A 14,242-nucleotide genomic window follows, 5' to 3' on the forward strand; every position below is an offset into this window, starting at 1 on the left:
ATATTAATAATAATTTACTCTTTTTTATAATAAAGATGTATTGTCCATAAAAAAACATGAAGATAAATGAAGTCAGCCTTTTTATTGTTAATGACCACTTCCATCCAAAGAAAACAACAATGTTTTCACTCATAAAACGACAAAATAAAGATTGTTGCGATGCAATGTTGCGTAACCAATAGAATCAACTGGGGTTTTTCTAGTATGCTTGGAGTGTGATAACGTGACATTTTTCACTATCACACTACTGGCATGGCGATAAGGCTAGTAGTTCCACCAGAAAAAAAAAAACAAAATATTTAAAGAGTATTAGTAAAAAGGTTCATCTGGATCTCTGTATAGTATTCAAATATTTTTTTCTTTTGGATCATCCAAAGGAAAAAATTATTTGAATAATTTCAAGAGTAGTCAACAAAATAAATAATAATGAATAAATACATAAAGGACATGGCAACACGAGGACAGAAGGGACGCTGGATAAAAAAGTTAAAACTTGAGTTAGAGAGAGACTAAAAATGCTTCCACTTGGATAGGTTAGTTTTTGATGACGAAATCTCCTTTACCATTAAAAAAAAATAATTTGTTTTTAATAATACAAAAACTAGTGACGCAATTGTATGTACTCGCCGTTATTGAGATGGTTATTATACTATATTCCACATACCGATATGTGGTTTTTGTTTTTGATTTGATCTGATCATCTGAGATTGCTTCCCCACCCCACGGACTTGCCGATATTTTTTAGTAAGTAAATGTGACGTGCATAATTTCTTTTGACAAACAAATAGCAAATTGACGTGACAAAACTAAATTACTACTTCTAATGTTTATTTGTTTTACTTTTCTGTCACGGGGCTAAATAATTAGCAGTTAACATACTTTGGCCTTAAAAGTAGTGGCTTGTTTTTTTCGGGACACCTACACAAGATGATCGTTTATATTAAACAATATATATTTTAGTAAATATACTATCAATTATACAATAAGATAAAATTAATATTCCATATGAATTGGCTATTATTAGACTAGAATAGGTCTATATAAATCATCGTATAACAGGCCTCTTATTCTATCGTTGTCGGGTTATAAATTGGTTGAGAGGTTTGCCCTTTCATGTATATAATAATGTCTGCGTGTTGACTTTTTAAATACTTTTCGCCTTGTTTGCCGGTGCGATTTCCGTTCTCTTATTCAATAGTTAAAAATACACTGAAGCAAAATTAAGTCTTTGCAGCGTGAGACAGACCAATACAGATGTATGCACCGTCGGTTCTATGCCTACTTCCTTATATTGAAATTCCATTTGGTATGTTATCGGGATGGAGATTGTTGTAGGGAAATTCTCTGGTAGCATTTCTTTTATCAATCGTAGTTGCTGCACTTCTGAGGTCCCTTCGGAATCTAAAAGAACAAAAGGTGTTTACCATTATGGAAACTTTTCGACATGGCACCATGGCAAGAACATTGCTCACGCATGGGTAATTACCAATCGAAATTGTGATAGGTTTCGCTACTTTAGAAGTGGGGAACGATCATTTCTCTTTTAAGTATGCCCTCACATTTGATATCACACGCCATGCAATCGAAGCCTGAATCTAAGAAAACAGAAATGGTTCCATTCAAGACTATTTTATTACGCACGGAATTGAGGTTATAGTATGGAGAGCTGAAACATTTTTGTTTAAAGTGTATGGGCTTTGATTGTTGAGTAAAGATAGCGTACATGAGCTCGATTCCAGGGGTGGCGCCAGGATCTTCCCGACGCGGGGGCTACATTCCCCGACGAGGGGGCTATGCGAGCGAAGCGAGCATCACAAGGCTGGGGGACAGGGGGCCGCCAAGGGCCCCCGGTGGGGGTCCAGGGGGAGAAGCCCCGGGAGCAACGCGTTCTAGCGTCATTTGAGGTCATTTTAACCAGATTTAGTGTAGCCATTTTTTCCATTTTTTATAATGCATAAATAAAATACTGCGTGCAAAAAAACGATGCGCGATGACTGTTTCAATCCATATTTTTTCAATTTAAAAAATAAAAGTTCAAAGAAAATTTAGAAAAATAGAGTTGGAGGTCCTGGAAATTGGACTTATTATACTTCAAAACATGAAACAAAATATATAAGTCCCTATCATGGTTGTGACTGAGCTAAGAAATGTTTGAAAAATAGAGATGTTAGGTCCCGGAAAATGCACTTCTTGTACTTCGAAATATGACCAGCTTTATTGTTGGGGCTGAGCTAAGAAAATGTTTAAAACTAGAGCTGCAGGTCTTCAAAAAATTGCATTTTATACTTTGGAAACATCAGGCCCAGAGGCTTAAAAAAACGCAAGCGTAGACCTTTTTCAGTCGGGGAAATAAGTGTATTCCTCCCAAGTGTATGCCTGCGTACCATCTGGACTTCCGAGTGGTGAGAAATTCATGACATACAGCACATTGAAAATTTAATAACTTAGCTATAATAAGATGTTGGCTAAGCGAAAATGTTATGTTTTTTTGTTTAGTAATGGATGAAATATTTATTCTAGGTGCCCCACGGTACAGAAGGTTACTTGTAAATTAAAAAATTGGTGAACATACGAACAATTAACATAATTCGTTTATTGCTGTAGTAGTGTATACGTCGACACAGTACACGACGTAACCGTCGGTAAACTTCGCCTGGAAAATAACTACAGTACACATTTTGGTCCCTGGATGGAACATGATATCACCAGGGAGTTGTTCTAATAACAACTCCCTGATATCACGACCCAACGTTGAACGATTCGTACAAAGGGATACCGCCAGACAAGTGCGTACCTATAGCTATTGTTTAGTAGTAAGTTAGATCGCTGGCAATAATGAATGCATATAAAGTTCATAATATCACTCTGACGTACTCTCACGGTCAATGAAACGTCGAGGTTTTCTAGGCGCTGAAAGCTACGAAGTGAACGCGAACGAATTATATTCCCCGACAAAAAGTACCCGAACCGTCGGTAAACTTCGCCTGGAAAATAACTACATTACACATTTTGGTCCCTGGATGGAACTTGATATCACGCGTCTCGACCCAACGTTGAACGATTCGTACAAAGGGATACCGCCAGACAAGTGCGTACCTAGCTAATGTTTAGTAGTAAGTTAGATCGCTGGCAATAATGAATGCATATAAATTGCATAATAGCACTCTGACGTACTCTCACGGTCAATGAGACGTCGCGGTTTTCTAGGCGCTGAAGCTACCAAGTGAACGCGAACGTTTTTTACTGTATATTATATTCCCCGACAAAAAGTACCCGTGTTCCCTTCGGTAACCGTCGGTAAACTTCGCCTGGAAAATAACTACATTACACATTTTGGTCCCTGGATGGAACATGATATCACGCGTCTCGACCCAACGGTGAACGATTCGTACAAAGGGATACCGCCAAACAAGTGCGTACTAGCTATTGTTTAGTAGTTAGATCTCTGGCAATAATGAATGCATAAAAGTTCCCTCTGACGTACTCTCACGGTCAATGGAACGTCGTGGTTTTCTAGGCGCTGAAGCTATATGAAGTGAACGCGAACGTTTTTTACTGTATGTTATATTCCCCGACAAAAAGTACCCGTGTTCCCCGACGGGGGGGCTAGGCTCCCCGACGAGGGGGCTAGAGCCCCCGTAGCCCCCCCGCTGGCGCCACCACTGCTCGATTCACTATAAAATGGTATAATGAGCCCTCATTGTAGACCTGCTCAACGTTAACACATTGCGTAAGCGCAACGCAAGTGATTTGTTGACCAATCACAAGCGATGGATTACTGTCAATGGTCAAATTACGTATGTGTGTGCCTACGACGTCCCTTCGTTGAGTCAAAGCGGCGGAATCAAGCATAAAGCTACATTCATTTTATTTGTTTTACAGACGAAAGATGGTACCGTTCAATTCTTTGATGTTCTATTTTATACAGCGCCGTCTTCCGCCGTTCCATGAAACGGATCAAGTATGAATTTAGCTTTATAAGCATTTTTTTCTTAGCTTAGGCTTATTTATTCTTCAGTTTTTATTGCAAGAAAATTAGAATAGAAACCAGAAATATTAGTAATGTTGTTATTTAGATAAATGTTTAGGATGAATTAAATTGCTGTTCTTACTGTTGTAAAGCTTCGCAACATTCTTCACTGTATAACCACGTGCTTTCAAATTCACCAAGTTTACTTTTACTTATTAAACTCCATAGTTTGACAACAGCAAGCATTCCAAGCATCTTGTTCTTTTCTGGTAATGCCGCCATTAAATCAGATTCTGTCCGTTCAGACTATAGATGAAAATAATAATTATTTATTTGAGTGAATCGTCGGCAGACGTAGGCCTATTTTATTTTATTCAATACACAGCCAAGATATACAAACAACTTCCGACAGGCAGAGAGTAAGCCTACCCTGTACAAAACTGTTGACACCAAACAGCTTTTACCATTTTAGATCTAAAAACGGTTACAATTGAACATTGAAATTTGGATGTTTGAAATAAATCTCTCTTTGTGACGTCTAGGCCTACTCGTCATCATCCATTTTATAACTTCAAAACAAGGATATTTATACAGTAAGCCTACCTTGTCCATAGGCGGATCTCCCCTCAGCAGGGTTGGGTAGGCTGGTGGATAGGCGTATGATTCGTAAATGTTATGTTGTGATGATGCATATCCAGCACTAGCTATGTAGATTATCACTGTGAACATTTCAATAACCTGTTCACGAGATTCGAACCCATCATTTCCTGGTAAACCCTGTTAAGAAAATATTACCGTTTTAGTACAATGAGTGAATTTACTACAAAACGATATCCTCGTCATCTAGCTTGAACGGGTTAATACCATTGATGAGGACCACCTCTCAACCCTCCCGATAATAGAAAAAAGTCAGATTGTTCGAGGAGAGTCATCTCACGCTCTACCGCTAAAATTCAGATTCTCCCAATGGAAAAATAAAAAATAAAACAAAACTTCAGATTATAATTGTAACTACTGTACTCTAGATAGAGAAACAGAATACACGTATCAGTCCCTAAGATATTTATAATCAATTCATGCATTGTTTAATCAGAGAAGAGTAAAATTACGCTTGTACACTTGCCCAGGTTTCATAAGTGAATAAGTTGGCACCATATTCTCCGGGTTCGCACGTCTGACATACGTACCCATGTTTACGCATTGTCCCGTGTATAATAAATAACAAATACTGTATTTAGTAAAGTGTGGTTCCCACTAGCGACGCAACACAAAGACGTAACGCAACGCAAGTGAATTGACCAATCACAAGCGATGGCTTATTCGCTTGCGATAGCTAACTGTCTATAACTTCGCTTGTCATTGGTTAAAACGCTTGCGTTGCGTTTACGTCTTTGCGTTACGTTCTAATGGAAACCAAGCTTTAGAAGCAACAAACCATTCAGATTTATAAAGGAATATATCATTTAGGCCTACAATAACATTATTTTCTTTACCGGTATCGCACATCCACCAGCATCTACGTTCTTCGACAGAGTGCTTCGAAAGCCATGCAATTCAAAGTCATTTTCAACCTGATCGTCTGTCTCTAAAATATGATAAAATCACGTATATAGGCTTAATATTCGTTAAGAATTACTTTTTGATGATCAAAAACATATTTGAAAAACAAGTTTTACGAAATTGTTCTCAACGTGCACGAAACTGTTTTGAACAACTTTTCAAGAAGAAAATGTAAGTAAGAAATCCTTAAATAAAACCTAAAGAACTTTTAAAACTCTAACGACATTCTTTTCTTTTCCTTTAAGCTACCGGTACAATGTTTATCACTCCCAAATGTTAATGGTATATAGGCTTTTAAACATATTTAAAATTAATTGAATTACCAAACAATGGAAATACTATAAGAATACGCACAAACCAATGCTGTCGATTTGCGCGAATAAATTGCCAGTGGAAAACAGGCTTAAGGTTGTCAATTACTATTGGCCTTTACGTTTTGCCAGATATAAAAAACAGCTACGCTCAAGAATAGTGTGAACGGCCGGTCATGATATAGCCTACTAATAGAGGTGGACTAAATCAAGGCTTACTGTAATACGCGTTGACAACAGTCGCTACATATTTCTTAATGGCGTTCCATATGAGTAGACCGTCGTCCCTGTAGTGAAAATTTGGCAGGACGTCCTCATCAAACACTCCGCGTGCTTTCAAGTTTGTAGGGAGTACTTCTGTGGTTTGAACTGTTCGAGTTTTACAATCGTTTCGGACAATTTTGAAGGAGCCTTCGCAGCCCATCTTGAAGAAGGAATCGAATGTACCATTACTTCCAATCAGTTTGTTAATAACTTGGCTGAATGTAAAGATACAAAATAAATCTCAAACAATTTGTTACAGGAACTTATCTTTTGAGTAAAAACTATAAAGTCAGGTTTGCGGTGTATAGGTTCACACCATGTGTTTCCAAAAGGAAGTTTGGAATGTTTCGACGTTTCCGTTGATATTAATTACATAACCACGAAGAGTAAAGGCACACACATGGTATACCGCAAACCTGGCTTTACGAATGGTTATACGACATGTAAAATAAATAACTAGTAGGCCTAGGCCATAAAGCCAAATTTGCAGTACACTCTTTTCAAAAAGGAAGTCACAGTATGTGTGTGTACCGCAAACCCGGATTTAATATTATAACATTGCTCATCATGCAACATTAGATTCTTAAAGTACGTGTTTTCCAAATTGTGGCTTAAATAATGAGCGGATAACACCATGAAAGAGTGATTTAACTTCACTTTTTCTTGTCAGCACTGTAGAGCCACACGAATTCAGAAATCAACTTTAGTTCCCATGTCAAAATAAAACCTCTTTTAAAAGACAATAGATGAACAATATTGTCTATTGTGTTATTTATTTAGCGCCGCGGCAAGAAGAAAGTTTCCATTATAAGGACAAGATATCTTTCGTATGAGAAAATACACCATCTCGTTCGTCTTTCTTGGCTGTCAATTTTATAACAATAACAAAAAAGATGTTTGTGTCAAACACCAGTAAGATGTTTGTATCAAACACCCGTAGGCCTACATACCTATTGGTAGCCATTACATCCTGTAAATGAGGAGCAAGCAACCTGTGGAGAGGATGAGAAAGAGAAAGATGTCTGTGCATCGTAACAGCCACTGACTCCAAGATGAAGTAGATAAAGCAGTAAGTCGAAGACTGGTGGTAAGAAACGTCTGCTAAATTGAACCACATCTTGGCTAACTTCCATGTGTATTCCGGGTCATTCGGCAAGAAAACCTGTCAATTCGATAGAATAATGTATTAATATTCTATTTATTTTGTTACTATTTTTTATTTTTTATAACCAAAATAGTTTGACTAACAAATTTTTTTTCATTTCTTTTCGCTTTATTTTGTAAAATTTCCCGGACTTTTTTTCTATTTTTATCTAAGTTTCTGAAATTGAAAACAATGGAAAACCAGTCTGGTGAATTACTGTGGTATGACAAATAGTTAGAAATGTTAGAATTTCTTCCTATATTTCACGTTTTGATCATAATTGTCTTTATCTTCCTGTGGAAAATATTACATTTTGTTTCACTAGACTAATTATAATTTCCATAGTTGTGGACGAATAAAGTTATTTTCTTAAACACTACCAAAACCAAAATGTTGAAATGTACCGGAGGTTTAACAGCAGCATGCGGAGGCGCCCTCGTTAGTTGAATTGCGATTGGTCGAAGTTTTTTATCGCCTCCAAGGAAATATAATGCAAACGGACATGGTAACTGAAAGATAATAAATTCAAAATGCTGGTACAGTATTGTCTATTTTTATGGTAGATGTAAATTAGACTTTATACACAGTAGCTAAATTCTGTGTATCTAGGCACATTTATGATAAATGTGACCTTGTTTTTACCTAAACCTTAAGCTCTGCTTACACTCTCATCTAGTAATACTATTATAGTATAGTGATATGACGTCATCGTGTCCATATATATATATATATATATATATATATATTTGTTACATACAAGTTTGGTAGTGTAAACAGAGCTTTAATTAGACTTTATACACAGTAGCTAAATTATTCTAGTGTAGCTAAGCACATTATTATGTACGAGATTATTTTTACCCAAACCTTAATCTAACCTCAAAATAATTCTTATAATTTAGTTGGAACATATGGCTTTGTATATATTCCTATTGTACATGGAGATCCGCTACAGCAGTACAGAGGTTTTATTGTTGTATTAGAATTATATGTGAATGAATGCAGAGTGTAATTTACTAGATCTAAAAAAACATGTATTTACTCACATATTTAATATCAACCATCACGTGATAGTCTATAACAAAAATACGTTTTTTTGTTAAAGCTTCTTCAAATTTTAACCCTTCAAGAAACGGCTCAACCATATCTTCTGTGACGTAAAACCTGCAAAAAACATAACAAAAGAAAGGACTAAGATCAAGGAATGATTGTATGGTGTATAATATTAGAATTGTTCGCTTATTTATCCATGGATTAACGTATTGACAAAAGTTACGCATACAAACTTATGAAATATTAACCAGCTTTTTAATTTCAACTGGGCATATAAGCTTCGGATTAAGTTAACTGCTACTGAAACAATTTCTTAAAAGCCGTGTAAGTAGAATTTGTTTACTAACGAACCACTCGAAATCTATTTTTTAAAAGATAAATCTACAATTAATGCCGCTAATCTCAAACAAAAACGTTCACGTTCAGGATTTGACATGTTTTTTAAAGAAGCTTTAATATTAACTAGGCCCAAATTTTCGACAAACTAAAAACGGTGATATTTGACCATCATTTTGTTACGTTATTTGTTGTAAATGTTTGAACTTTGCGTCAGGATGGTCATTGAGAAGTATGTACTTGTTATAAAGTACAAATTACGTCAGGGTAGGGCATCATCAATATTTGACCAATTACGTTATTTGTTAGTACGTTGTATTAAGACAGTGATCAATTGCAATCCTGTATGCGTTTACATAGTTAACAAGGCCATATACATGGCTGCAGCGCAGTCGCGTGCGCAAATTTGAGTTAGTGTTTACCAACCAACCGACCGACATAGTGACTGTGGACTGTGGACTCGCGTTACACGCGACTAAAAATAAATAACAAATCGTAAGAAATAGAGAGAACGTGAAAACTAACTAGTGTAGATTAATACATCAAATGTGACAAGCTATTATGAAGCAATATCATAAAATGTACATACCCTTCTGGTAATTTTTCACAGAGTTTAATTTGAGTTGGGTTACATCCATTGAGGGCATTGTTTCCAAATACTTCATCGCTGTCCCACGTGTCGATAGACTGTTGAAATAACATAACATTGTATATAACAATCTTGGCCTCTTCGTTCACGAAAATTCCAAAAAGAATATAAACTAGATTGACCACAAATTAGTGCCACTGAATAATCACCATACAGTCCATATTGTATACTCTAGATTTGGTTCATTTACTTTATTCCTGTTGTTTATACCGAATAACACCAAGGCTAGGCATATTTATTTATCTAGCTGCACCATTCACCTTTCAATCGATGACACTGGCAAACACAACATGTCAGTAGGCTATATGTAATATTTAACGATTCAAAATATTTACAAGCAATTACAATACAATATACATGGCAATCAGGGAGTAATTTATTTCATAAAATAACATTTTTTTTACCAGATAAATAAATATCAAAATATAAATGACTGCAATCAATTTGTACAATCATGAAATTAGAAATAATCTTTGGCGATCAATATATAGGCTTATCCATTTTAACAACATTGTTTTAGAATTTTTTTATATAGATGCAGTGCACATCATAACAAGAAAGGACAGGAATGATAGAACAAATTAATAACAAGATGGTCGTTACCTTATATTTCATTTACAATGCAAATCCAAACAAGACAAAGATTTTAGTTGGTCTTCTTGTCAAATAAGTAAATAAATGTAACTATTATTATTATTTTACATTTTGACAATAAAGTATGTAAAAAACCAGTAGGCCTAATTTCATTCTCTTTTGATCTAAATAAGACAATTCGTTCTTAATTGAAAACCTTGGTAAAAAACGTATTCTGTCCGAAAAAGTGCGCAGAGCTCTCCAAAAAGAAAAACATTATGTAGGATTGTTGGTGATTATACGAAACATACAAAGAGAAGCTAGATATTCTGACGACTGCTCTTGATGGTGATTTTGGTATATACTAATACGTTTCTGACAAAAAGGAACGGGAGACATACAACTTACCGATGGCCGATGAAAAGTGTACTTATAAATTGTTTCAAAGTCAGCAAGAGATTTGAAGTTTCTAGCAGTAGCTATTGCGATTAATTCAGAGTTGATTCGAAGTTTACGGGCGGTTGATGTAAACGATTTCTAACAGAAACAAACAAATACACACACTATTTAATTTGATATACAAGAGATACTCAACAGTTCTTTTCAGAAGTAAGGTAGTGTACCGCGAACTTTAAATCAACATATCAACATCCTGATGTTGTCTGGTTAAAAATTTAATGAAATCCTAAATTCACTGAATTGACAGATAAGATTAATTAAGGCTTTAATTGGTTTCAATTGAGGCGTTCTTCTAAATAGGACTCTTTGGTGGGCTTCTTTATCTTAAATTGATTTCAATATTACATTTTTTAAAGATTACTTTTGCAAACCAAATTGATGGGTTTCTTTTTTTGGTCTACATATTATGTATAATGCTCTATAAAAACAGTTTCTGAAAGGGGATACATTTTCAAGAATTATAAATATTTACCAGTTGATCCGACCGAAACTTTTCGTCACTGGGAAGTGTTCGTACCTGAAAAATAATTTACATTACTAATTCAATTCAATTGAATTAGCCACTAATCCGCATCAATTGCAAATGCAAATTAATCTAAATTAAATGCATAATAATTACTTAATTAATTATTTCATTACTTGTTGGAGTATCGGTAAATTAGGCCTATACATAACATTATAAAGTAAAAGTATTTATTTAAATGTTTAATTACGTCAATGAATAATAATACTTTTTGCTATTTTTAAATACATGTACATGCATGTGTACAATTATTCATTTGAATGTTATGTTTTTAAATAGGTAACGCTTTTAATGTTTTAATTATTACATTTTTAATATTCTAAACAGATTTTCTCAATTTCCGAAATCAATAAATTTTACTGATTACCGATTATCGGAAATTTCATTACCATGGAGACAAGATCGATACAGAATGTATATGTTCATATAGGCCTACCTGTACAGGTAAACCAGGAATCTTCTGCCAATATTTGTAAACGTTTCGTTTTCCCAAGAGTTCCTCTTTACGCTGTCTATGCTCGGAGTCAAGCTGAGGTAATTGACAGTCATATCGACTCCATCTGAAAAATAATCACAGATAATAATAATAACGCTATGGTGTTTGAGCATGCATAGTCCGAGTTTCTAAATACCCATTTTTCAGCCGTAGTAAACAGTAAGCTACCGTACGGTAACTGTTTCCTAATGATTCTGTTCTCTTGTATATAACTGCCTAAAGAAGGAGCGGCGTGAAAAGAATAAAAATTATAATGAATAAAAGAGACCGGAGGTAAATTGAAGATCACTGCATTTTTCAGAAAAAAAAAACATGTTACCAAGGAAATTATAAATGTTCATTGATTCAAGGTCAAATTTTAGAATTGTATTTTTCCATACCGATTTCTATGTTGCAACTTTTATGAAGTAAGCCTCTCCAGATAGTTTAATTAATGTTCAATTCAATTCTTACGACTAAATGAACTAACTTTATTGTGAAAGTATTAGGATATGTTGTAGCTTTACCTTTTGCAAGGTGTCTCCAAAAAAAAGAAGAAAGAAAGAATATGCCTAGTGAAAGTAAGACTATAATATACCGGTACAAGAGCTAATTAAGACATATTGCTTGTTTAATCGTTATTTATTTGGTGTTGTATATACTGTATATATATAAATTGTATTCACGAGACTGATGTGGAGTACAACTTGTTTAATCAATATTGATTGTTTTTACACAAGTTCGTGATATTACAAAAAAAATCAACAAAAATACGACAAAAAAAAAAGAAAAATTTGAAATATTGTAAGACTATTAAAACGTGTTTTGTTTGATGTTTTTATCTGTGTTTATTTTAATTGCTATATAATATATTTGTTCACTCATAAGCCAGAATTGACTGTTTTTGTTATAAACAAAATGATTACTAGTATTTTAAAACTTGAATACAATTGGTTAAAAATGTCAGTCTTTGTGATCTTTTAGTAAATGTTTAGATAAAATCTGTAATTTAGAAGAGGGAGCACGTTCCAAAGTGGGCCAAGTACGCGTTGCCTGGAGTGCTAATCAAACTTTGTAGAGTTGAAAAATGGGTCGCCGTACTTATTTTTCCCACTGTGCCTTATTAGACTATTATATAATCCATTATATGGTGGTTATTGTTTGTTTAAGTTATCAAATAATAACAGTTTATGAACTTTTACTATAAAACAGGGATGTTTACATTTGACAAAGGATCGACATACATTCCTAACGTATCGTAAGATTCCTACTCTATTGTATAATTGGTCTCTGACGTTTTATTACCGTCTGTTATTGTATTGTATTACCGTAGCAGACACGGGTGCGGTTTACTTGCTTATCTACCACAGAACAGTAGCGTAAACCTTGACTGTACTATATACGTTAGGCCTACTGAATTCTCACCTTGTTTTAGTTCCGCCTTTAATCCACCTGTTGATGGGGAATTCATAAAATTTTCCGTTTACATGATCCGTAACGATAATGAACTCGACGAGCCAGTTATCCCAAAACAGCCACCTGTCTCGCCAAAGTTCAATCTTCACGATTTCACCAAAGTCACGGAGATTCTTAATCGGGAATCGATCATTATGGCCTGGTTCAAAATCATCTCTAAACCGAACGTCGAGTTTGTAATCTTTGGATCGTTTACCAGTATTGTTCAAAAACGCTATGAAAATATTCCCGTCTGTACCGGCTCCTTTGCGATCAGATGTTTTGACAATGACCTCGTAGTTTTCTGTAGTGTTTGACGAAGAGTTTCCCATGTCTGTACCACTTGACCGCCAAGAGCAATTCTAATCTGGTTATTAACAGTAGCTAGCAGGAACAACATAAAAGAGACAACAATTATAAATTGGTGGTGAACGTCGTATCGACCGGACGCGATTTACTTCCTGAAATGTTACTCGCAATGAGTACAAATACCAGGCTCTTAAAATGAGGTCATTCCTATCGGAAACCCATGGCAACAGAGGGTTAACATAAAGGCAATTCCAATGGACAAGAAGACTCGCCTAACTTTCCTTTACGATAGGTGTTGATTGTGATTTTAGGGCAATAGACCATGAATAACGGTGTTTTGAAAAAAGGGTCAATGTCGTTCATATGCAAATTATATAATGCGAAACGAAACCATAAATAAACGTTATTATTCAAGTGTAACTGTACACGATACAATATAAATCCCCCTTGGTGACGTTCAAGTCACTCCAGTAGGCCTAACATTGTATTCAATGTTATAACGGTTATCAACAGAAAATATAAATGAAACTAATAGAACAGATACTGTTAAATAAACACACATTATGGACCAATAAAAATAACTAATTAAAAACAAGACCACAACAGGAACAATTATGATATAGACATTTTTAGTGTACGTATTAGGGTATAAACTTTATTTTATTGCGCACACAGTAAAAATATAATACAGTATAATGAATGTAAATGTAACTACCCCTTCACTCTGATGTTTGCACCTTTATGCCAAAAAGTATAGTACGGTCTAGGGGCATCTTGGCTAGTATTGTGACTTGATTAGTACAAATAACATTGATTGACATTAACGTATAAGGGCCTAATTGTAAAATATTGAACTTGAATACTTACTATAGCAACTTATTTATTGTCATTCGTTTATACTTTTAACAATAATTACATTTCTTTTTAGGTACTAACAAAACACATACACATTGATAATAATATACAATTATATTTATGTTGTCGGTAAACACATTTATAACGAGTTCCATAACGATAAATAATCATTTTAATATTTCATTTTAGAACCATTTTATATAAGTTATTGTATATCAACAATACGTAATTTTATCCACTGAAGATGTCTATATTGAATATATTATTAATACATATTCAGTGCTTCTTGATAAAAAAATATTTATTGAA

General features: G+C 34.6%; 1 protein-coding gene across 1 annotated transcript; it reads right to left on the reverse strand.

The window, feature by feature from the left end:
- Positions 1–63: 63 nt before the first annotated feature.
- Positions 64–13,366, reverse strand: LOC140063673 (polyunsaturated fatty acid 5-lipoxygenase-like). Its single transcript, XM_072110125.1, has 13 exons — positions 12,740–13,366; positions 11,276–11,399; positions 10,789–10,833; positions 10,266–10,394; positions 9,225–9,322; positions 8,293–8,410; positions 7,654–7,758; positions 7,056–7,267; positions 6,061–6,320; positions 5,464–5,555; positions 4,574–4,747; positions 4,113–4,276; positions 64–1,401 (listed from the first exon to the last, which is right to left on the reverse strand). Exons 1-13 carry the CDS (start codon positions 13,099–13,101, stop codon positions 1,287–1,289), a joined length of 1,998 nt encoding a protein of 665 aa, XP_071966226.1. The 5' UTR covers positions 13,102–13,366; the 3' UTR covers positions 64–1,286.
- Positions 13,367–14,242: the final 876 nt, after the last annotated feature.

Source organism: Antedon mediterranea, chromosome 1, assembly GCF_964355755.1.
Source record: "Antedon mediterranea chromosome 1, ecAntMedi1.1, whole genome shotgun sequence".
NCBI lineage: Eukaryota > Metazoa > Echinodermata > Crinoidea > Comatulida > Antedonidae > Antedon > Antedon mediterranea.